The sequence below is a fragment of the Anolis sagrei genome, chromosome 1 (assembly GCF_037176765.1).
Source record: "Anolis sagrei isolate rAnoSag1 chromosome 1, rAnoSag1.mat, whole genome shotgun sequence".
NCBI lineage: Eukaryota > Metazoa > Chordata > Lepidosauria > Squamata > Dactyloidae > Anolis > Anolis sagrei.
In genome coordinates, this window is record NC_090021.1 from 161,858,869 (window position 1) to 161,881,929 (window position 23,061).

At 41.7% G+C, this 23,061-nt stretch overlaps 1 protein-coding gene across 7 annotated transcripts in view; it reads left to right on the forward strand.

Annotated features, from left to right (window-relative positions):
- The window catches only part of USP40 (ubiquitin specific peptidase 40), a 62,318-nt gene that overhangs the window by 5,855 nt on the left and 33,402 nt on the right, over positions 1–23,061 (forward strand). For 6 of the 7 annotated variants that reach the window (XR_010910126.1, XM_067469861.1, XM_067469863.1 and 3 more), the window contains 11 exons: positions 352–419; positions 1,371–1,484; positions 1,631–1,795; positions 2,874–3,020; positions 5,234–5,377; positions 10,245–10,373; positions 15,340–15,441; positions 15,730–15,837; positions 18,924–19,233; positions 20,165–20,246; positions 22,181–22,352. Coding sequence is in view for 6 of the 7 variants with exons in the window: in XM_067469861.1 (XP_067325962.1) it covers positions 352–419; positions 1,371–1,484; positions 1,631–1,795; positions 2,874–3,020; positions 5,234–5,377; positions 10,245–10,373; positions 15,340–15,441; positions 15,730–15,837; positions 18,924–19,233; positions 20,165–20,246; positions 22,181–22,352 (1,541 nt within the window). In the remaining variant the exon portion in view is untranslated. Of the gene's footprint in view, positions 1–351; positions 420–1,370; positions 1,485–1,630; positions 1,796–2,873; positions 3,021–5,233; positions 5,378–10,244; positions 10,374–15,339; positions 15,442–15,729; positions 15,838–18,923; positions 19,234–20,164; positions 20,247–22,180; positions 22,353–23,061 lie in introns of those variants that run through there. The other variant, XM_067469864.1, reaches the window with a different exon arrangement.

Here is a 23,061-nt window from a genome sequence, read left to right on the forward strand (position 1 = left end):
TTAGATTGGCTCTTATAAGGTGTACTTCTCTGTATGTGGCTGCATGTGGCCGTGTGTCATCAAAAATAGCCATGTGTGTCAGTGCTGACACACGTCAGGTGTGTCATAGGTTTCACCATCATGGTCCTAGGCTAGGGAACTGCTTACAGAGCAAGGGTCATTGACCATCTCCCTTTGAGAGGTCTTTTTATTCAGGCAAACTTTATACAGCTAGCCTAGCTTACTGTAATTTGGAACTGGCATCCTGTTGGTTATTCCTAGTTATGGTACATTCACTCAGGTATTGAATGGTAAATCAACACCGGGGGAAATCCAATTGATTCAGTGAGTCTATTTCTCTTTATTTTCCAGAAGCATTGTTTTCCATAGGCCCTGAAGAACTTGGCTCCCTGGAGGACACACATAAGCCTGAATCAAAGGTGTTGAGTTCTATTTGAAATATTCCCAGCTTCAACCACTGCATAAAGAATAAAAAATCTTGCTGTTGGGAAATGCATTTTACTTCACATGTTTGCCTGAGCCACAGAACAGGAATTTTTCATTTTTTATACTTGTGCTGCATTTTTAGGATGGTTTTTAGAATCTCCTGTTAGGCATCAGAAAGATTTATAGTGCTGCAATCCCTGTTTTGAATAATTATTGCTATTTTCTATACAGTATACTCTTAAGAGTGTTTGATGCAGCACTTTTGTGAAGGCTTCTTAATTAATGGACTAATTAATTAAGCACGCTAATACTGCGTGCTTTCAAGTTATTTCTTGCTTATGGAGATATTAAGATGAATTGACCATGGAATTTTCTGGGCAAGAGATTGTGACTTGCCAAAGGTGAAGCAGTGGTTTATGTGGCCAGGCTGCTTTTCGGGCTTATCCCTCTGCATGTAAGATTGCTGCGTATTGAGGCATCCTTACCAGGGACACCTTGCCCTGCAAGTGCTTAAGTAGACCGCGGGAGTGATTGCGTTTGTTTCCTGCCTTTTTATTTTTAGGAAGAAAATTACTTTTAAATAAGTTTGACTCCTTTTCTAGAGCTACAGTCTTTCACTAGTTTGTGTATTTCATTTTGATTTTTATAGCTTTTTATAAAGAGACCTTATGGAGTGGTCATACTTTAAAGAACAATATTTTTCACCTAACTAGAATATGAACAAAAAGTAGAGTTTATTGAATATATTGACATCAAACAAATGTTGGGAAGAGATATATTCTTTTTTTTAAAAATCTCAATAAAATGAGTGGAAGTTTAATAGTGTTTTCTTTTGTGTAAATGTGGGTTCTAGATTTTAGGTTACCGTTGATTCATTTCAAATAAATTAAATGCATTTTCTGTCTTTAAAGTACATTTACAAGTATGTTGTCATTTCTTTTTAGGTTAGAGTAATCCCCTTACAGCTACAAAGATTGTTTGCACAGCTTTTGCTTTTAGATCAACATGCTGCATCCACAGCTGACCTCACTGACAGCTTTGGGTGGAATTGTAATGAGGTACAATATAGTATTCATTGTTCAATGCTCAGTGGGGTATCTTTGATTTATGTAAAGTGTAATATCTCCCACTTCAGCACTATAGTTTCTTCCATTTTTTTACAGTAGGATGGTTCTAAGTTTTGTTTGCTCTCCTTTTCTTGCAGGAAATGAGACAGCATGATGTGCAGGAGTTAAATCGGATTTTGTTCAGTGCTTTAGAAACTTCCCTAGTGGGAACCTCTGGCCATAATCTTATAAATCAACTGTACCATGGGACATTAGTTAATCAGATTGTTTGCAAAGAGTGCAAGAATGTCAGTGAGAGGCAGGTAAATCCTTAGAAAAATACAATTATTATGTTTCGTCTGTGAAGGAGAATGTGAAATAAGGGGAATCTCCATGAATGTATCATTCCACCATTTCTTTTACTTTGATCACATGTCTCTCTCTCCATGAAAGATTTTCAAATATTTACTCAAAAGCACTTCAAATAGTTCCTCCGTCACTGTGAGTCAGCTTTTATGACCTAGCATGAATAGACCCTTGATCATTTGAAATGTTTGCATTTGCAAACAAGTCAAATTTCCAACCTTTCAGTTGTCACATTGAGCTGAAGTACAAACTTCTATATTTTTTTAAAAAAATGCACAGAAACAGCTATAATGTATTAAGATAATGTTTAATTGGTTTTAGACACAATTGCTTTGTTTTAAGTTCAGAGAAGGTAATACAATTGTATAAATGGGTTTTTTTCCAGGAAATTATATCATACTGTGCATATGAGGGTCGAATTTAAGCCACATGGCATCAAAATAAGTAGAATGATTTTTAAAATGCTTCCAGTGGTTGATATTAAAATCCCCAGTTCTAGCCACACCACATGCTGACTTTTATAGTATGCTGTAATGTGCTGCTATGATTAATTAACACTGCCAGACTGAATATGCAAAATCTTGCAGTGTTTTTAAAATATGTGGCAGAGAAGACAGTTGTTAACCGTTTACTTCCTAGTTTGACATTTGAGTTGAAGTGATATGCATAAGGCCATTTATCATGGGATTTAGACTATTATTGCTGAACTGTAGATACTGACAGAGACACAGACTGCATCTTTAATAAGCTGAAATATGAAAAAGCAGGAAAAAACCAGAAGGTCTTCCCATTTCAGCCAAACCAAAACACTATGGATAAAGCTTTGAAACTAGCCAGAAGATTAAACCAGTTTTAAACTGTGGTTTGATATCCTGATTTCTATCAAAACTATTAACAATGTTCCTTTAGCATGGTTGTTCTTTAAAAGTTTTTTTTAATGGCATTGTTTATTGATTTTTGTATATCTTGTAATATTTTTCACTGATATTTTAAAGGGGCTTCTCCCCGCCCTCCTCCCACAATTCTACTTTATAGGAGGATTTCTTGGATCTAACTGTTGCTGTGAAGGATGTGTCTGGGTTGGAGGAAGCCTTATGGAACATGTATGTGGAAGAGGAACATTTTGAGAAAGATAACCTGTATCGATGTGGAGCATGCAATAAACTGGTTGAAGCCATAAAGGTAGTATTTTGTATGTATTTTATCTCTACATGTGTTATTTACTCCATATCTTAAGACAGCTGCTCATTTGTTTGTTCTTTACAAAATTCATTTAAGGGTAGAATTCATATGTTGTGTTATGCAGACAAACTGTTACATTCTAAATGAAACTAATAATTGCTGCAATAGAGGAAATTGTTTAGTGTACCAGTTGCTGTACTAATGAACATATCAGCAAAGCTCAGTGCTAAAAGCTGGTTATTGCAGTTTATTTGTATTTATATCTCTCATTTTCTCCAAGATTGATTACAGGTTTTTTTTTAAAGCCACATATGAGTACATTGGGCCTTTGGCATCCATTGAAATTTGGGTTCCAGTGCCCACCGTGGATACCCAGATTCTTGGATTGCCAAGTCACAGTCTGTACAATGGAATAGTAAGATATTAAAGAGTAAGATCAAGGTTTGCTTTTTACTTTTTAAAAAATTGCAAAACAATTTGGTTATTTGAATCTATGAATACAGAATGTGTGAATATGGAGGGCTGTCATTAGAACATATAAAAGAGATGTTTGTCTATTAACCTATGCCACTTTTCTTGGTATATAAGAAAAGAATCTGCCTCATAAAAATCTGTAACAGTGATTTTCATCATTTCATCCTCGAGATGTTTTGAATTTCAGCTCCCAGAGTCCTTGAATTTTGTCCAGTCTGGTGAAGACCTTTGGGAGCTAAAGTGCAAAACAACTTGAAGATCAAAGATTGAGCTAGAAAGCTAGAGAGCTAGAAGGCACCTCAGCTAAACTGTTTTTGATTGGTAGCCACCTGAACCTGTTTAAAGCCCCCAACAAAGGTTCGAGTAGTAGTAATAATCTTTATTTCTATCCTGTCTCATCTCCCGGAAAGGACTCGGGATAGCTCATAACATAAGTAAATACAATAAATAACATATACAAATAAATGACAAGTTAATAAGGAGGAAACAAAACAAAATGGACAAATAACAATAAACAGGAAAACATTAGTTAAAAACACATTTAAAACACAGTGTTTTCAATAAATTAAATAAACTAGATAAAAGCCAAAATACCCAAGTATTTCCATAGAACAAAGACCTCATCCACATTAAGGGGGATATTATTAATCATTTTCAAAGGCTTGTTTAAATAGCCAGGTCTTTAACCTGCACCCTCTTCATGGAGGAGCATAGGAAGTGTATTTACTCCTCAACAGAAGAGTACAGTCAATTGCTTTGCTGACTGTTTTACATATTTTCACACACTAAGAGCAGGTACTGCAGCTTGCTTTTTATTAATAGAACCATATGTTCCATATCCCTCCTTCCCTAAAATTATCTTGCTGCCTTTAAGTTTTGAGTCCTTGCATTAAAACTGTTATTATTATTATTATTATTATTATTATTATTATAACTTTATTTGTACCCCGCTAGCATCTCCCAAGGGATTCGATGCGGCTTACAACAGGCCGGAGCCCAATACAATACATAGCAAATAAAACAGTTAAAGCAGAAAACAATAGCAATAGCAATACAACAGGACAACAAGACATTATTAAAAACTGAGCCGGCCGGAGTAGGGTACAGGATTAAAAAGTGCTGAAGTGTCGGAGGGATATGGGATTAAAATATAAGTGCAGTGTGCAGTGAGGGTGATCTTGACTCTACTAAAGTGCTTCTGGGGTTGGTGATCAGTTGCACATAGCTCATGGATGCGTAACAATATTTATGAACCTTGACTTCTTAAGATTTGCAAATTCTTTAAAGAGTTGCATGGATAGATTATAAGCGAACTGGATTTGCCTACAATTGTTGCTTCAAGAAATAAGGAACAAAATTGCATGGTTCGTTCCATCTAAAGTAGAGCTGTACAAAGAATTGAATTTGTATTGATTGAAATAGTCTTCTTTAGTTGGTATTAACAGTTGGATTTAAGCTATGATTTGATTTTAAACTCATTTCATACAGGATATTTACAAAGTGTTTTTGATTTTTTAGAAACAGTATCTGTTTTGATATTTTGCTTCTATCTAGATTTACTTCTAGTCTTATATATTTGCTGTGTTTTCTTAGTTTGGAAGCATTTCTGTATTTGTTATAAGTATATTTAAATTGTATTCTGAATTTCCATAAATGGTCCTCAAGATGGCTAATAGCAGTAAAATTACTCTCTTTCAAAAGAGAACATATTTTTAAAAAACATTCTGATCACTTTACAGTCTGCTAAACTACGCAAGCTGCCTCCATTCCTCACGGTCTCCCTCTTGAGATTTAACTTCGATTTTGAGAAGTGTGAACGATACAAAGAGACGAGATGTTACACATTCCCAATTCAGATAAACCTCAAGCCTTTTTGTGAGCAGGTTGAACTTATTTTCTTTTTTGATGATGTCTGAATGTTCTTGCGTATTTTTACAACTATTTCAAATTTGGGGTAGATTGACTCAGCAATGTGTATGTACTTCATTCGTAATTGTGTGAGATATCCTCACTTTAGCCTGTACCCTGGTTTGATGGTGTGGCACAGATCCAATTAGTTAGTGCAAAGGTTAACAGAGTTGCTGTGTTCCTTAGCACTGTGGCTGGTATTTCAGAGTTCATGGTAATGCTGGCCATTTCTTTATCCCTTGATGAAATTTGGCTTTCATTTCATATGCTGGAATTAAACATGTATATAGGTCTGCAGACTAGCTGAACTAACTTAGATCCTCTAAGGCTTAATCTTATGCTCCTTGCAAGGACAGTTGGACAGTGAGAACTGATAAAGCACAGAACCCTCATAGCTGGAGGCTAGAGACTTGCAATGGTTTAAGACTTTAGGGAGTAAGGAAAGATGTTTTCCAGAAAGCCGATTCACAACCAGAGCCATAGACATACACTGATGCAGCATCCTCCAATGAATTGGTTCATAAGGCATGGAGTTTAGAAGCAAGAGGCTGGAGCACACACCCCCCAAATAGTCCCAGTCATCTGTTGCCTGCCTGGCCAAAAGCAATTGCTTCCTGAGACTAGAGTTCACCCTCAAGCTACAAAGCAACCCTGTAATAATTCAGTCCAACCAGCATGGACTATACACAAGTGCTAAACAACCCTAACTCAATTGATATTGCACACTTCATGGGGGATTGGTCTCCTACACTTCCACTCTCACAGAGAGTACAGGAGAAGCCCTAACTTTTTGTGGAGTCTCCAATCTGAATTTTACAGCATAACCTCAGGGTAGGAAATGTATAACAAAGGCACGCATATGCAGATATAACTGAGCCAGTCAGAAAGAACTCTCAGCAATATGCCCTCAAAATGCACTTTACCACTGATTTAAGACGGATTGCATTCCCTCATTTCTCTCTGAAAATCCTATCCCAGTTATATCCTACCTCGTTCACGTCAGCATTATTTTTTAATTTTAATCTATTACATTTGGCCCAGCCATTGGTTTTAAATGCTTGTATGTCACTGTTGATTGTTTATTGCATATTTTTTGTTTATGTGATTTAGATGAATTGTATTGTATTGATTGTTTTATTGATGTTTTGTTTATTGATGTATTGTGGGTTTGACCTCATGTAAGCCGCACCGAGTCCCTTGGGGAGATGGTAGCGGGGTACAAATAAAGTTTTATTATTGTTGTTGTTGTTGTTGCATTGAGCCCTATCCTCCTATCATCTACCTCTGGAATAGCAACCAGAATGGTTCATTCCAGCCTCTTCCATTTTTTCAAGTCTTTCTGAATATGATGAAGATTGAATATTAAATCTGCTTAAAAAGCACAGGTTCTTCTCTCCCACAGTTCTATTCTCATGAGCAAAATTAATGAGCAATTACACTATGTAACATGGTTTTTGTTCCTGGGTTACAAATGTCATTTCCTAAATGGAAAAGTTTATTAAAGTGCAAAAACTTTGTTTTGGCGGGACATCCTGCAACACGTTTTGCTATAGTTTTTCAATGAATATCTTATCAAGTCTCAACCAATTAAACAGAATTTGTGGCAGCCACAAAAATGAAGTTTCTGGAGTATATTGGCTACTTTAAAAGTAAGTACCGCAAAATGAAACAGGACATAACAGTTTCAAACCAGGAACAGATTTTTTTCCTCAAATGTTGTTACATAATGTTATGTTGAAGCTTTTACTGAACTACGTACAACTGGGATGAAGAGGATCCAGAAAGAGAGAAATTTATATGGGGTTGGCAATAGAGGTGCTGTACCTTGAACAGTGGCTTGACAGATGTTAGCGTAACAAATACAGTGTACCTTGCCTTCCATGTTAGAAAGACCATCTACAGCAAGGGTCTTCGAACTTTTTAAATAGAGGGCCAGGTCACAGTCCTCAAACTGTTGGAGGGCCGGATTATAACTTGAAAAAAACATGAATGGATTCCTATGCACACAGCACATATCTTATTTGTACTGCAAAAAAACCCCACTTAAAACAATACAAAAATTAAAATGAAGAACAATTTTAACAAGTATAAGCTTATTAGTATTTCAGTGGAAGTGTGAGCCTGCTTTTAGCTGATGAGATAGGATTGTTGTTGTTGTTGTGTTCTTTCAAGTCATTTCAGACTTAGGTTGACCCTGAGCGAGGGCTGGGTAAATGACCTTGGAGGGCCGTATCTGACCCTCGGGCCTTAGTTTGAGGACCCCCTGATCTACAGTATTAAATTATTGCCTTACTTAAAAAGTGCAGATTTGCACAATCCTGGAATAAGTAGGTTATCAATCTTGTGGAGAAGGAACCTGGCTCATCATGATCACTGGTGGTGGTCACAAGAGTTTGTGGGATGAATTCCGTAGCTGTTGGAGCCTGGGTTGTGTAAAATACGTGGGGCGGGAGGATGAACAGGAGAGGGAGGAGGAGAGTGTATTAAGCTGGCTCACATAGCTCCTGAGCCTGATGGCAGAGCACATGTTTGAGAAGGAGTCAAAAAGACATGGCAGGGATATTGAATGAATGCGCAACCTGTGTTTGCACTTCATTGCCCCCCTCCATCCCAGGGGAAGACTGCTGTGACTTTAAGTATATCTATCTATCCTAGAAGTGAAATAACCTTGGAGCCCTGAACCAATGTTGGCCTCATTTCATCACCCTATTAAGCATTTGAGCCATGATGTCACAGTTTGGTTCGATATAATGCAGTGCACTTCTATTTTTTAGTATGGTTTTGCTTTAAAATTAAAATGGGCTTCCAAGTTATACTTTTTTAGAATTCCATGTGTGGTGAGAGCTATTATTCTCGCTCTGCACATCTGGACTGTCTGCACAGCTGATCTCCACACACTGACAGGACTGCACAGAAAAACGTGATTCTACAGATGTCCCCGAAGTGTTTAAAGCTTTAAGGATCTTGAGGCTGTGCTCTCTGAACCTCCATTTGCTTTCTGTTTTTTTAGACTTCTAACCCTTATTTTGTTCACAAAATGAGCACTTTTTTACTGTATTCAAAAGTGCTGGGTCTTGAAGTAAGGCTGGGGATGTTGAGCTGTACTTTATAGAGTAGGCCTGCACGATATTCGCTTCATGGGCAGCATGCGGCCCACACAAACCATTGGAGCCTTGCCAAACACTGCCATTGCCACCCCCTTCCAGTCACTTCCCCTCGTCCCTGTTGCCCTAACCACTCAACCTAACTGCTTTCCCTCCCCCCTTCACCCCTAGTAAGGAAGGATGAAGGAGAAATGGAAAGGCAGAACTGAAGGTAGGAAAAGGAGAGAAGGAAGATGGGCAGGAGAAAAGGAAGAAAAAAAGAGAGGCAAGAAATAGAAAGGGAAATAATTCAGAAAGCATGGTATGGTGGTTTGAATCTCAGACTATGGCTCTGAACCCATTTGGTGACTTTAGGCAAGTCACACTCTCTCAGCCACAGAGGAAGACAAAGGCAAATCCCCATTGAATAAATCTTGACAAGAAAACTCTTTTTAAAAAAATATTCTTTATTAATTTTAAATAAAAGCATACAAAAAAGAAACTTTTATATTAATAAAATATAGTAACTGGATAAAAGCGGGGGAAAGGGTATAGATAAAAGTCATTAGCTTTGGGTATGAGAGAGAAATGGAAGTTGAACAGACGGAGTGTCAGAAACCATGAGATGAATGTGGTTGCTGAATATATATTGTGCGGAAAAGTGTAGAAACTGAAATTGGACAGTGAGGGGTGGGTGGGATGAATTACGTATAAGTGCGGATTTTTGACTTCTTCAGCGAGGTCCTTTCCTTTTCCTTTTTCTTTGCCTTTTAACCTTCCCTGTTTTTTTGTGTCTTACTCTCCCTTCTTTTGTATTATCTATCTTTTGTATTATCACATCTGGAATATTGTGTCCAATTCTGGGCACCACAATTCAAGAGAGATATTGACAAGCTGGAATGTGTCCAGAGGAGGGCGACTAAAATGATCAAGGGTCTGGAGAACAAGCCCTATGAGGAGCGGCTTAGAGAGCTGGGCATGTTTAGCCTGAAGAAGAGAAGGCTGAGAGGAGATATGATAGCCATGTATAAATATGTGAGAGGAAGCCACAGGGAGGAGGGAGCAAGCTTATTTTCTGCTTCCTTGGAGACTAGGACGCGGAACAATGGCTTCAAACTACAAGAGAGGAGATTCCATCTGAACATTAGGAAGAACTTCCTGACTGTGAGAGCCGTTCAGCAATGGAACTCTGCCCCGGAGTGTGGTGGAGGCTCCTTCTTTGGAAGCTTTTAAGCAGAGGCTGGATGGCCATCTGTCAGGGGTGATTTGAATGCAATATTCCTGCTTCCTGGCAGGGGGTTGGACTGGATGGCCCATGAGGTCTCTTCCAACTCTTTGATTCTATGATTCTATGATTTTCCTTTTAGATGATTATTTTCATGTTCTTTTCTTTTGCTAAATATGTTGTAACTTGTTTCCAGTCTATTTTTGTCTTTGGTGTACCTTTCTTTTTTGATAATATATAGGTCAATTTATCCATGTTTCTTATGTCTAAAACTCTTGAGGGTCTCCTTAACTCTGAAACATAGGCACAATGACAACAATCCTAATTAATAATTCTACCTTTCTTGGAAAGTGATATGATTAAAACCCTATTTAACGCACCAAGGAGCTTAGCCTATCTTGTTTCGACCCCTACAAGATGTGCAGGTCTGTTCTAGAGCAATAATATATTTGGGTTGTGGGGAGCTGCTTACTCTTGAAATATTTTCTCCATCATGAGAATTTTTTTTTCTTTATTATTATATTTTGTTTTTAGACTCAGTTGGATGATCTGGAATACATGTATGAACTCTTTTCTGTAATAATACACAAAGGTGGCTGCTATGGAGGACATTATCATGTTTACATCAGAGATATTGATGAACTGGGAAACTGGCAGGTGCTAGTAAGTCTAGCTGTTTGTCATCTGATGTTTATTTCTGTTGATTGTCATTTGTAGAAGGGGAAATAAAACATTTTTTTTCAGGAAAAAATGTTTAAAGTAAATGTGGAGTTCTCTCTTCAAACCAATGGCATGAGTTTGAAAAGTATTGTGTAGAAAATATCCAGCTTTAGTTTTCTTCATGTTTACTAGATCAGTGGTTCTCAACCTGTGGGTTCCCAGATGTCTTGGCCTTCAACTCCCAGAAATCCTAACAGCTGGTAAACTGGTTGAGAACTACTGTATTATATGTTTTTGAATCTAATTATTGTAAAAATGTTGCTTTGTCTCCATCTTTTAGTCAGCACTTCTCTGACATATTTTATGTATTTATAATTATGACATTCTATACGAGGCATTTATATGAGATTATTTCATATAATCATAGTTGGAAGAGACTTTGTGGGCCATCCAGTCCAACCCTCCCCCCCCCCCCCCCCGCCAAAAGCAGGAAAATCTCATTGAAACCATCTTTGACATATGGTGGGGATGGTTTACATCATTAAAAATTATTTACAGGAAATTCTGTTGAGAGAAGAGAGAAAAAGTGGGACATCAGTACTACTGTTACTACTACTACAGGGAGGAGGCTTCAAACTACAAGAAAGGAGATTCCATCTGAACATTAGGGAGAACTTCCTGACTGTGAGAGCCGTTCAGCAGTGGAACTCTCTGCCCCAGAGTGTGGTGGAGGCTCCTTCTTTGGAAGCTTTTAAACAGAGGCTGGATGGCCATCTGTCAGGGGTGATTTGAATGCAATATTCCTGCTTCTTGGCAGAGGGTTGGACTGGATGGCCCATGAGGTCTCTTCCAACTCTTTGGTTCTATGATTCTATGATTCTATACTGCTCCTACTAAAATAATACTAAAATATTGCTATATTATACTATACCAATTATATTGTAATATTATTAGTAATATTACATGTAATATAAATATATAATTATAATATCATATTATAATATAATACTACTACTAATAATAATAATAATAATAATAATATGATATTATAATTATAGATTATATTACATGTAATATTACTAATAATATTACAATATAATTGGTATAGTACATTATAGCAATATTTAAAACTGATATTGTACTATGCTAATAATATAATATATTATATGTACATATACCTTGTAAGCCGCTCTGAGTCCCCTTCGGGGTGAGGAGGGCGGCATATAAATGTCATAAATAAATAAATAAATAAATAAATACTACTACTTATAGGCTATCACTCGTGACTGAGTATGATTCCAAGTGTAGGGTCTTGGTGGTGCGTCCATAGGTGACTGTAGAGACCTATCCTTGATCTGCATGTTCTTTTGCAGTGAGGACATCAGTTTCCACATGAAAAGCGGTCCCAACAAGAGTTAGCTTGACATGCCTTCCTTTACTACTGCTATTACTGCTATTATAATTAATAGTGTTGGATGTAGACACTGGGAGACTAAATTCTGCCTGTGAATACTACCAAATTTGCCTTAAGATTGCTATAAATCAGAAATGACTTGAAGGTGCACAGCAGAGATTCCATTCTTCTGACCAGGGCCCCCATCCCGCAGTCAACAAATTTTGAATGTGTCCACCTGAGGGTGGGTGACCGGGACAGATTAGGGATTCTGTTAGTGTACCGTCCACCTCGCTGCACTACAGACTCCCTGACTGAGCTAGCGGGGGTGGTCTCGGACCTGGCGTTGGAGTCCCAACGGCTGCTTGTGCTGGGGGACTTCAATGTCCACGCCGAGGCTGCCTTATCGGGAGCGGCTCAGGACTTCATGTCTACCATGGCAACCATGGGGCTGTCCCAACAGGTATCTGGCCCCACCCACAGTGCTGGACATACATTGGACTTGGTTTTCTGCCAGGGATGGGAGGAAGGTGGCGGTGTTGAGGAGTTATCCATCTTTCCGTTGCCATGGACCGACCACCACCTGGTCAGCTTTAGACTCACTGCACCCCCCAACCTCCGCAGAGGTGGAGGACCCATTAAATTGGTCCGCCCCAGGAGGCTTATGGATCCGGATGGATTTCTGACGGCTCTTGGGGAATTTCCCGCCACCTCGGTTGGTGATCCTGTTGATGCTCTGGTCGCTCTCTGGAATGGGGAGATGACTAGGGCAATAGACACGATCGCTCCAGAACGTCCCCTCTCAAGTAGCCGAGCTAAACCAGCTCCTTGGTTCACCGAGGAGCTGGCAGCGTTGAAGCAAAAGAAGAGGGAACTAGAGAGCGTGTGGCGTTCGGATCCGAGGGAGCCACATCGAACACGGTTTGTGTCCTTTTTAAGGGCATATGCCGCGGCAATAAAAGCCGCAAAGAAGACTTTCTTTGCGGCCACTATTGTGTCTGCAAAGAACCGTCCGGCCGAACTATTCCGAGTTGTCAGAGGCCTATTAAAACCCGCCACTCAGGATGGGTGCCCTGATGACTCGGCAGCTCACTGCGAAGTCTTTGCTCGGTTCTTCGCAGACAAAGTCGCTTTGATCCGCTCTGGACTGGATACCATATTAACGGCAGTATCTGAGGATGTAACACGAGCATCTGCTTGTCCGGTTTTGATGGATTCATTTCAATCGGTTCAATCCGAGGATGTGGACAAAGTGCTTGGAGGAATGAGAGCTACCACATGCATCCTAGACCCCTGCCCATCCTGGCTTCTGAAGGAGGCCAGAGGGGGATTGGCCGAGTGGGTGAAGGTGGTGGTTAATGCCTCCCTTCGGGAGGGCAAAATTCCAGCCAGCTTAAAGCAAGCTGTGATAAAACCGCTGATGAAGAAACCATCACTGGACCCCACTCAATTCGTCAACTATCGGCCTGTCTCCAATCTCCCCTTTTTGGGCAAAGTCATGGAACGTGTGGTGGCCTCACAACTCCAGGCATTCTTGGTAGACACGGATTATCTGGATCCGGCACAGTCTGGCTTTAGGCCGGGGCATGGTACCGAGACAGCTTTGGTCGCCTTAGTGGATGACTGCGTCGGGAGCTCGACAGGGGGAGTGTGTCCCTGTTGGTGCTGCTCGACCTCTCAGCGGCCTTCGATACCGTCGACCACGGTATCCTTCTGGGACGCCTCGCGGGGATGGGTCTTGGAGGTACTGTTCTGCAGTGGCTCCGCTCATTCCTCGAGGGTCGGTCTCAGAAGGTGTTACTGGGAGACTCCTCAGGGTTCAATACTGTCTCCCATGTTGTTCAACATCTACATGAAGCCGCTGGGCGAGATCATCTGGAGTTTCGGAGTGCGATGTCATCTGTACGCAGATGATGTTCAACTCTGTCACTCCTTCCCACCTGCTACTAAGGAGGCTGTCGAGGTCCTGAACCGGTGCTTGGCCGCTGTGACGGTCTGGATGGGGGCGAACAAATTGAAATTGAATCCAGACAAGACAGAGGTACTCCTGGTTAGTCGCAAGGCCGAACAGGGTATAGGGTTACAGCCTGTGTTAGACGGGGTCGCACTCCCCCTGAAGACACAGGTTCGCAATTTGGGTGTGATCCTGGACTCATCGCTGAGCCTGGAACCCCAGGTTTCGGCGGTGACCAGGGGAGCATTCGCACAGTTAAAACTTGTGCGCCAACTGCGACCGTACCTTGGGAAGTCTGACTTGGCCACGGTAGTCCACGCTCTGGTTACATCCCGTCTTGACTACTGCAACGCTCTCTACGTGGGGTTGCCTTTGAAGACAGCCCGGAAGCTCCAATTAGTCCAACGGGCGGCAGCCATGATACTAACAGGAGCGGGGCGCAGGGAGCATACAACTCCTCTGCTGTACCAGCTCCACTGGCTGCCAATCTGCTACCGGGCTCAATTCAAAGTGCTGGCGTTGGCCTTTAAAGCCCTAAACGGTTCTGGCCCAACTTATCTATCCGAACGTATCTCAGCCTATCAGCCCACCAGGACCCTAAGATCTTCTGGGGAGACCCTGCTCTCTATCCCGCCGGCTTCACAAATGCGGCTGGCGGGAACGAGAGACAGGGCCTTTTCTGTGGTGGCCCCTCGGCTTTGGAACACCCTCCCCATAGAGGTACGATCAGCCTCCTCGCTGATGGTGTTTCGGAATAGATTGAAGACATGGATGTTTAAACAAGCTTTCGGTTAAGCCGTTGCAACGAATTTTGATGACTAAGGATTGTTAATCATGGACGACGAATTTTGGATTGCGATTCCAGTTACGAGATGCATGGGATTATTATTGGTGGCCCAATAATTTGTATTGTATATGTGTTTTATGCTTTTAAACTGAATACTGTTTTTTAAGTGTTGTAAACCGCAATGAGTCGCCGACTTAGGCTGAGATATTAGCGGTATACAAGCGCATAAATAAATAAATAAATAAATTGCTGATGTTAATGGATATAGCATATCTTAAAATGCTTCAGCATCAAAACTTGATTTTATGTAAACTGTATGACAGAGCCAAGTCTCTAAATTGTAGGGTATAGGGAAATTTAAATTTTAGATCGTATACAAATGTAAAATAATGTCAAATAAATAGTAACGCTTGTGTTTAAAATGGTGTCCATCTGCCACTAGAATGAACCCTTCTGTTTGTTTCCAAACAGACTTTTGGAAAATATGGGGGAAATTTATTGAGTATGTGTTTAATGAGCGAAAGGGGTATAAGCCAGTAAGAGAAACAATGATATTTTGGAATGGTGAAACAACATGAATTGGTTGGTCCTGGTGAAGGGGGCACAATCTAAGGGTAAGGGGAAGAAGGGGGTGGGGAAAAAAGAATGAACCCTTCTGGAGAATTGGACTCCTCCTCACCCTATGTGTCCCACATATTTGCTCCATAAAGACTGGGGCAGATTTGAGGGGGAGGGGGGGATAGAAAGAATCCTATTGGATGGCCAGAAATTTATTATTATTAAATTTACAGTTTATGTCTTTTTGGATTTCAATATGATGTTTTTTCCCCTGAAGGAGGATGGCAGCTTGAATGATGAACATAAGGATTTGAAACAAACTGATAATGACAAAGAAAAAGAAAACCCATTAACAATTCTGAAAAACATATTATTAGAGGTATTGTATATTAAAATATGCTTAGCACTCTTTCATGACATTTAATCAAATATATATATTGATGTTGCACTCTTAAGTGCAGAATGTTACCACAACTTAGTGCAACTCTAAGCCTGAAAATTCTGGACTAAAAAGTCAAATCTGCTTTTGCTTCTCATAGTGGGTTAATGCAGGTTTAGGGCTCTTTCTGTCTCAGACTGGGCAAACTAATGTATAATTAATGCTTGGGACTAGCCATATTGCCTGTTTTTGTCCCCATTTTAGACAGTAGTTCTTTTTCTCTTGCAGGAAGATTCTACAGAAATGGCTGTGGATTGCTTGGCACAAAAGGTTTGGGAAAAGAAAAGTGTGTCCTGGAATAAGAAGTATCGAAAACAGTATGGGCCAATTCGGAAGGTATTCTTTTATTATTATTTATTTATTTATTTCTTGCACTTATTGACCGCCCCTCTCAGCCCGGGGGCGACTCGGGGCGGTGAACAACAACAAGGAGACAATGTACAGTGAGTCGTGACAATACAAACTAGACAATACAACATAACATATACTTATACTAAAAATCCGCTTCGTCAAAAATCCTGGGGTCATAGCCAATTTCATAGTCCTAGTTCACTCCATTGTCATTCCATACACTCAGTTGAAGGCCTGCTCGAAGAGCCATGTTTTCAGGCCCCTACGAAAGGCCATCAAGGAGGGCGCCTGTCTAACTTCAGCAGGGAGGGTGTTCCACAGCCGGGGGGCCACCACCGAGAAGGCCCGTTCCCTCGTCCCCGCCAGCCGTGCCTGTGAGGCAGGCGGGACCGAGAGAAGGGCCTCCCCGGATGATCTCAAGGCCCTCGTGGGCTCGTAGGCCGAGATGCGGTCTGCAAGGTATTTTGGGCCGGAACCGTTTAGGGCTTTGTAGGATAACACCAGCACCTTAAATTGGGCCCGGTAGCAGATCGGCAGCCAGTGGAGCTGGGACAGCAGGGGCGTTGTATGCTCTCTGCGTCCAGCCCCTGTTAACAACATGGCTGCCGCGCGCTGGACTAGCTGGAGCTTCCGGACCGTCTTCAAGGGCAGCCCCACGTAGAGAGCGTTGCAGTAGTCGAGGCGGGATGTGACCAAAGCGTGTACCACCGTGGCCAAGTCAGACTTCCCAAGATACGGGCGCAGCTGGCGCACGAGCCTAAGCTGTGCAAATGCTCCCCTGGTCACCGCTGAAACCTGGGGCTCCAGGCTCAGCGATGAGTCCAGGGTCACACCCAAGCTGCGAACCTGCGCCTTCAAGGGGAGTGCGACCCCGTCCAGCACAGGCTGTAACCCTATACCCTGTTCGGCCTTGCGACTGACCAGGAGTACCTCTGTCTTGTCTGGATTTAGTTTCAGTTTGTTCGCCCTCATCCAGACCATTACAGCGGCCAGGCACCGGTTCAGGACTTCGACGGCCTCCTTAGTAGCAGGTGGGAAGGAGTGACAGAGTTGGACGTCATCTGCGTACAGGTGACACCGCACCCCGAAACTCCGGATGATCTCACCCAGCGGCTTCATGTAGATGTTAAACAGCAAGGGGGACAAGATGGAACCCTGAGGAACGCCACAAGTCAACGGCTGCGGCGTTGAACAGGAGTCCCCCAATAACACCTTCTGAGTACGACCCTCCAGAAATGACCGGAGCCACTGCAAAGCAGTGCCCCCGAGACCCATCTCTGCAAGGCGCCCCAGAAGAATACCGTGGTCGACGGTATCGAAGGCCGCTGAGAGGTCCAGGAGCACCAACAGGGACACACTCCCCCTGTCTAGCTCCCGACGGAGATCATCCACTAAGGCGACCAAGACCGTCTCGGTACCATGTCCCGGTCTGAAACCAGACTGTGCCGGATCCAGATAATCCGTGTCTCTCAAGAATACCTGGAGTTGTGAGGCCACCACGCTTTCCATGACTTTGCCCAAAAAGGGAAGATTGGAAACAGGCCGAAAGTTGTCCAATTTAGTGGGGTCAAGTGATGGTTTCTTCAACAGCGGCTTTATAACAGCCTGTTTTAGGCTCGCTGGAATCTTGCCTTCCCGAAGGGAGGCATTAACCACCACCGTTACCCACTCGGCCAATCCCCCTCTGGCCTCCTTAAGAAGCCAGGATGGGCAGGGGTCTAGGATGGACGTGGTGGGTCTCATTCCTCCAAGTACCTTGTCCACATCCTCGGGTTTCACAAACTGAAAAGAATCCAACAAAATCTGACAAGCAGGTGCTTGTGTCACATCCACGGAGACTGCATCTAATGTGGCGTCCAGCCCAGAGCGGATCAAAGCGACTTTGTCTGCAAAGAACCGAGCAAATGCTTCACAGCGCGTTGTCGAGTTGTCTGGGCTCCCCCCAGTGGGGGGAGTTAAAAGGCCTCTGACAACCCGAAACAACTCCGCCGGACGGTTCTTTGCAGACGCAATAGTGGCCGCAAAGAAAATTTTCTTTGCGGCTTTTATTGCCGCGGCATATGTCCTCAGAAAGGACACAAACCGTGCTCGGTTTGACTCGCTTGGGTCCGATCGCCACACGCTCTCTAGAACCCTCTTCCTTCGCTTCATCGCTGCCAGCTCCTCGGTAAACCAAGGGGCTGGTTTAGCTCGGTTACTTGAGAGGGGACGTTCCGGAGCGATCATGTCAATAGCCCTGGTCATCTCCCCATTCCAGAGAGCGACCAAGGCCTCGACATTGTCACCTACCGCGGTGGCGGGGAACTCCCCAAGAGCCGTCAGGAATCCGTTCGGATCCATTAGCCTCCTGGGGCGGACCATCTTAATGGGTCCTCCACCCTTGCGGAGGTTAAGGGGCGCAGTGAGCCTAAATCTAATCAGGAAGTGGTCGGTCCACGGCAACGGAGAGATAGACAGCTCCTCCACACCGCCACCCTGCTCCCATCCCTGGCAGAAAACCAAGTCCAATGTGTGTCCAGCACAGTGGGTGGGGCCAGTTATTTGTTGGGACAGCCCCATGGTTGCCATGGCGGACATGAAGTCCTGAGCCGCACCTGTGAGGGTTGTCTCGGCGTGGATGTTGAAGTCCCCCAGCACAAGGAGCCGTTGGGGCTCCACCGCCAGGCTCGAGACCACCCCCGCTAGCTCAGGTAGGGAGACTGTAGTGCAGCGAGGTGGACGGTACACTAGCAGAATCCCTATTCTGTCCCGGTCACCCACCCTCAGGTGGACGCATTCAAAATTTGTGGTCTGCGGGATGGGGCTCCTGGTTAGATGGATGGTATCTCTATAGACCACTGCGACCCCGCCTCCCCGTCCTCCGGCTCTTGGTTGGTGTTGCACGGAGAAACCTGGAGGACAAAGCTGGGAGAGCTTTGTGGCATCCTCTTTGTACATAGATCTGTTGTTGTTGTTGTTGTTGTTGTTGTTGTTGTTGTTGTGTGCCTTCAAAATATGGTGTTTTCAATATTTGAATTGATCACCCATCCTATCTCCCTCCCTTTTTACCCCCCTCCGCTTTATCTCCCCAGTATTTACAGAACAATTCCCAAGATTTTGTTCTTAGTTCTGATGAAAGCAAAGTCAGGTTGAACGACCAAAGCCACAACCTCCATTTTCGATCACCATCCCAGAGCCATCTGGGAAATGAAGATGAGAAGATGCCATTGGGAAAAGTATCAACAAACTTAAAGGAACATTGCTCTGAATCCCATTGGTTTGATTTGAACGACTCCAAAGTTCAGCCAATCAGGGAAAAGGAGATTCAGAAGCAGTTTCAGGGTAATGAGAGTGCCTACATGCTGTTTTATCGGAAATCCCAAATGATGAGACCATCTGAAGGTAAACAGTTTCTTAGGATGCTTGGAGTTTGCTTGTTGCTTGCTATTTATTAAGCAGTCATAGAACTTTATATTTATGTAAGCTTAAAAAGAAGACACGTGAAAGTTGTTGTTGCTGCATGCTAGCAACTCCTTTCCATTTTACGCTGACCCTATTGCAGGGTTTTCTTAGTAGATTTGGTCACAGTGGATTTTGTGTTTGCCTTCCTTTGAGGTTGAGAAATCTGCCCAGAAACCATGGCTGAGTTTAAACCCTATTCTTCACTGTTAGTTAATTACATAGGTACTTGATGTATATTTTCTTTGCTGCCAAATAAAATTATGATTTGTGACTAATATATTTTATTTTATTTATTTATTTCGAACATTTTTACCCCGCCCTTCTCAACCCCTGGGGGGACTCAGGGCAGCTTCCAATTGGCAATAAATCAATGCCGCATCATAAAATACAGAATAACAAATATAACAATTAAACATGAACATTAATAAATAAAGATTAAAACAGTATACTTACACTATGATTAGCTATTGCCAGTCTGGTGGCTGTTTAGCTAGCCATCTACTAATGATTACTCCGCTTAACTTATCCAAATCCTCTTCCATGCCATAGTCAAACATTATCAATTGTCCTTTAACCTGATTGCCCGAAGGCCTGGTCCCACAGCCATGTTTTAACCTTTTTTCTAAAGGTGAGGAGGGATGAAGATGACCTAATTTCCCTGGGGAGCAAATTCCACAGGCCACCACCGAGAAGGCCCTGTCCCTCGTCCCCGCCAAGTGTGTTTGAGACAAAGGCGGGGCCGAGCATTATATCATAAATGTATTGTTACTCCAAAGAAAAGGCCAGACATCTCCTGTTCCACCAAAACCTACTTGTCCTTTTAGTATAATTATTTTGTAGTTGATACTCATTCAGCTTCTTTTGAACGCAGCTCGAGGAAATCCAAGGTATCGGGTTCCAAGTCACCTCTTGAATGAAATGGATGCTGCTAACATCAAACTGCAGAAAAAGCGGTGAGTAAATTATTTCCACTCTGTTATCAAATGTATAGGCTGTAGTCTCATAAAGAATATGAAGATTACAGATATGAAAAGTGGAAGTTGTCTGCAGTTGGGCTCATTGTGTAACTAGCACTTAGAGAGAAAGTGGGCAGCAAAGCACTATCCACAGCTGGCTCAAATGTCCAAGGGTTGCTCTCTAGTTCCTTCCATACTCTTTCCTTTACCACTCCTACATGTCAGTGAATAATGTTTTGGACAACTCAGTTAAGTTTTTTAAAAGATATTTTAATTATATTGTTATGTTATGATTTGAAAAGCATTTTCTGTGGGAAGGAACTGTGCCTTTCATCCTTCAGAGCTACTTTCCCAACAGATAGCTAAGACGTCTAATGTCAAATGTCAAGATTCTGTTTGCAGTCAGCATGCTTATGTGTAGAATGATAGGTTTGGTATTTTTTTAAATCACTGGAAAAGCAGGCACAATACAAAAATGATTAAATTTTAAGATTCCTCTAGTAAATGTATAATCTGCATTGTTTTTATTATATTGTAAGTTACTTTGAGAACCAATGTTTGGGGGAGAAAGGTGTAATGAATCCCTTACCTTATCTATCTGGCAAAAGCCTAAGGAAGTGGGCCTAGTGAAGCCACGGCATCCATTTTGGGGAAGGGAGACAGGGCGAAGCCATCTTAGGTTAGGTTTGCCTTAAGGGGTGTGTTCAAGTCTAGGAGGGAAAATCAGAAGACTAGGATTAGTTAGAAGGATGGGGGCGGAGCCTAAGTGATCTAAAAGGAAAAAGTTGCTTTTAAGACTGAGGCTTGAGGTTCCAGTTTGCTGGTTGGAGTTGGGAAAGGGTAGAGAGAAGTGTGGGTGTTAGCGAGAGCTGTTTGGGTTTTGAAGAAGAAGTTTGGGTCAGCCTTTTGTGTAGTATTCAGAACAGTTATTAAGTAAATAACTGGAATACTGTATGGAGCAGCACCCCGTTAGTGGTCTGTTCATTTCCTAAGGAAGTCTAGTTCAGTGGTTTTGGCTAGATTCCTAAGGTGGATTTTTGGGAGTTACTTTTCTTGAAGTAATTTTCTGTGTTGGAACTTTTAAGACTTGTAACCCAGAAGTTTTTAAGATCTTTACTCAAACACAACCACAAGCTTTTTATGCCGGTATTTTACTGAAACCATTAAGCATTTGTACCTGAATCTTTCAAGCCTGTTCAATAAACGTTCTTGTTATTTTTATCAACTTATACCAGCCTCAGTGTGAATACCTTTGTGGTCAAAGCATTATTCAAGTCAGCTTTCAGCAGCCTCTAAGAGACACAGAGTGTGTTACTGAACAACCTCTCAATAATACCTCAGCCTGTTTATTATTGATATGGTGGCAGCGGAAATCTTTTGAAGAATCATTTTAAGTCTCTCAATTCTAGTGGTTCCCAGTTCCTAACTTTTAAATAGACAGTTGGTTCAGCAGCCATACTCCCTCTACATTTTGGTGAGCTAGTCTGTAGTGGTGGTGTTTTCGTTATAATTTGGGTGAGCAGCGTTGGGATTATTTTTCTATATTTTCCCGTCCATTAATTAAATTAATTAAAAATCTTACTACCACTCGGCTGTCTGTGATAAAAGGCAAGACTTAAATGAATAAAAATATCGTAGTAATAGTTCCAATTATACTTATAATTACTGTCTGTGATAATGGGGGGGGGGGATTTCATTTTAATTCCCCCAAATACACCCATAGTGTATGCATATTTTTAAAAACTTATAAATTATATGTAATACTTGATACATAGTGACCTGACAGGAAAGGCTTGATCAGTATTTCTTAAGATGCATATCTGCTCATCAGTTTTTATAGTGGGAGGTTTCTGAGGATAAAATATGTATTAAGAGAAATTGAAAGTTTTGTTCATTTAAATTGAGACTTTTTTTTCCTTTACATGTTAAAGGGCAGAATGTGACTTGGCAGACAATAACATCGATTTGCGTCTCCATATATATTCTCATTACAAATTTTGCAGTGGGGCTCTTCATCCTTTGCATTCCCAGAAGGAAAGTGTTCTAGATCTAACATTTGATAAGAGAAAAACATTGGGAGAACTTCAACAATCAGTTTTTCAGGTATCTGCTTATATATATATATATATATTAAAATCTGCTGGGCTTAATTTTTTCTAATAACAGTAATAAAATTGTAGAAATTCATTATCCTATTTATTCATGTATATGGCTAGAAATTTTCATTTAAAAAAATAAAAAACTGGGTTGACATATCTATGTGTCAGTGTAATTACTGTCCCTTAACTCTTATAAAAAAAGAAATCATCCCTTCTCTGCATAGAGTGGCAAAGATGAAAGCACAGTCCATCCAGGAAGAACCTAATAGATGCAGCAACCCCCCTACCCTTGCCAACGTGGCACCACTTTTTGGCTTTTTTGAATCCTAGTTTCAAAAATAGTGATGGCAGCCAGGGTTAGCTAACCCCTTGAGGCAATGCTTGCATTTTCCCTTCTCCATAGAATATTCCTCTATTTATCAATCGGTCATACCAAAATCCATCATTCTGGCCCCCAAACCTGTCTTCGACTTACACATGAGGTTGACTTATACACAAGTTAATATGGTAGTATGTAGTGCAAAACAAACCAAATTGGTGTGCGTATATACGTATGCTTTGTTGTGATGTGTATTGCTGACATCTGGAGTAGATTACTTACTGTATTTAAAGGTCATATTAAAGTTAAGCTTGGCCTAAACTTTGTCCACAAATATGTATCTACAAATTTGGGACCTTTAGTTCTGTTTGCCAAACTACAGCTTGCCCTATAG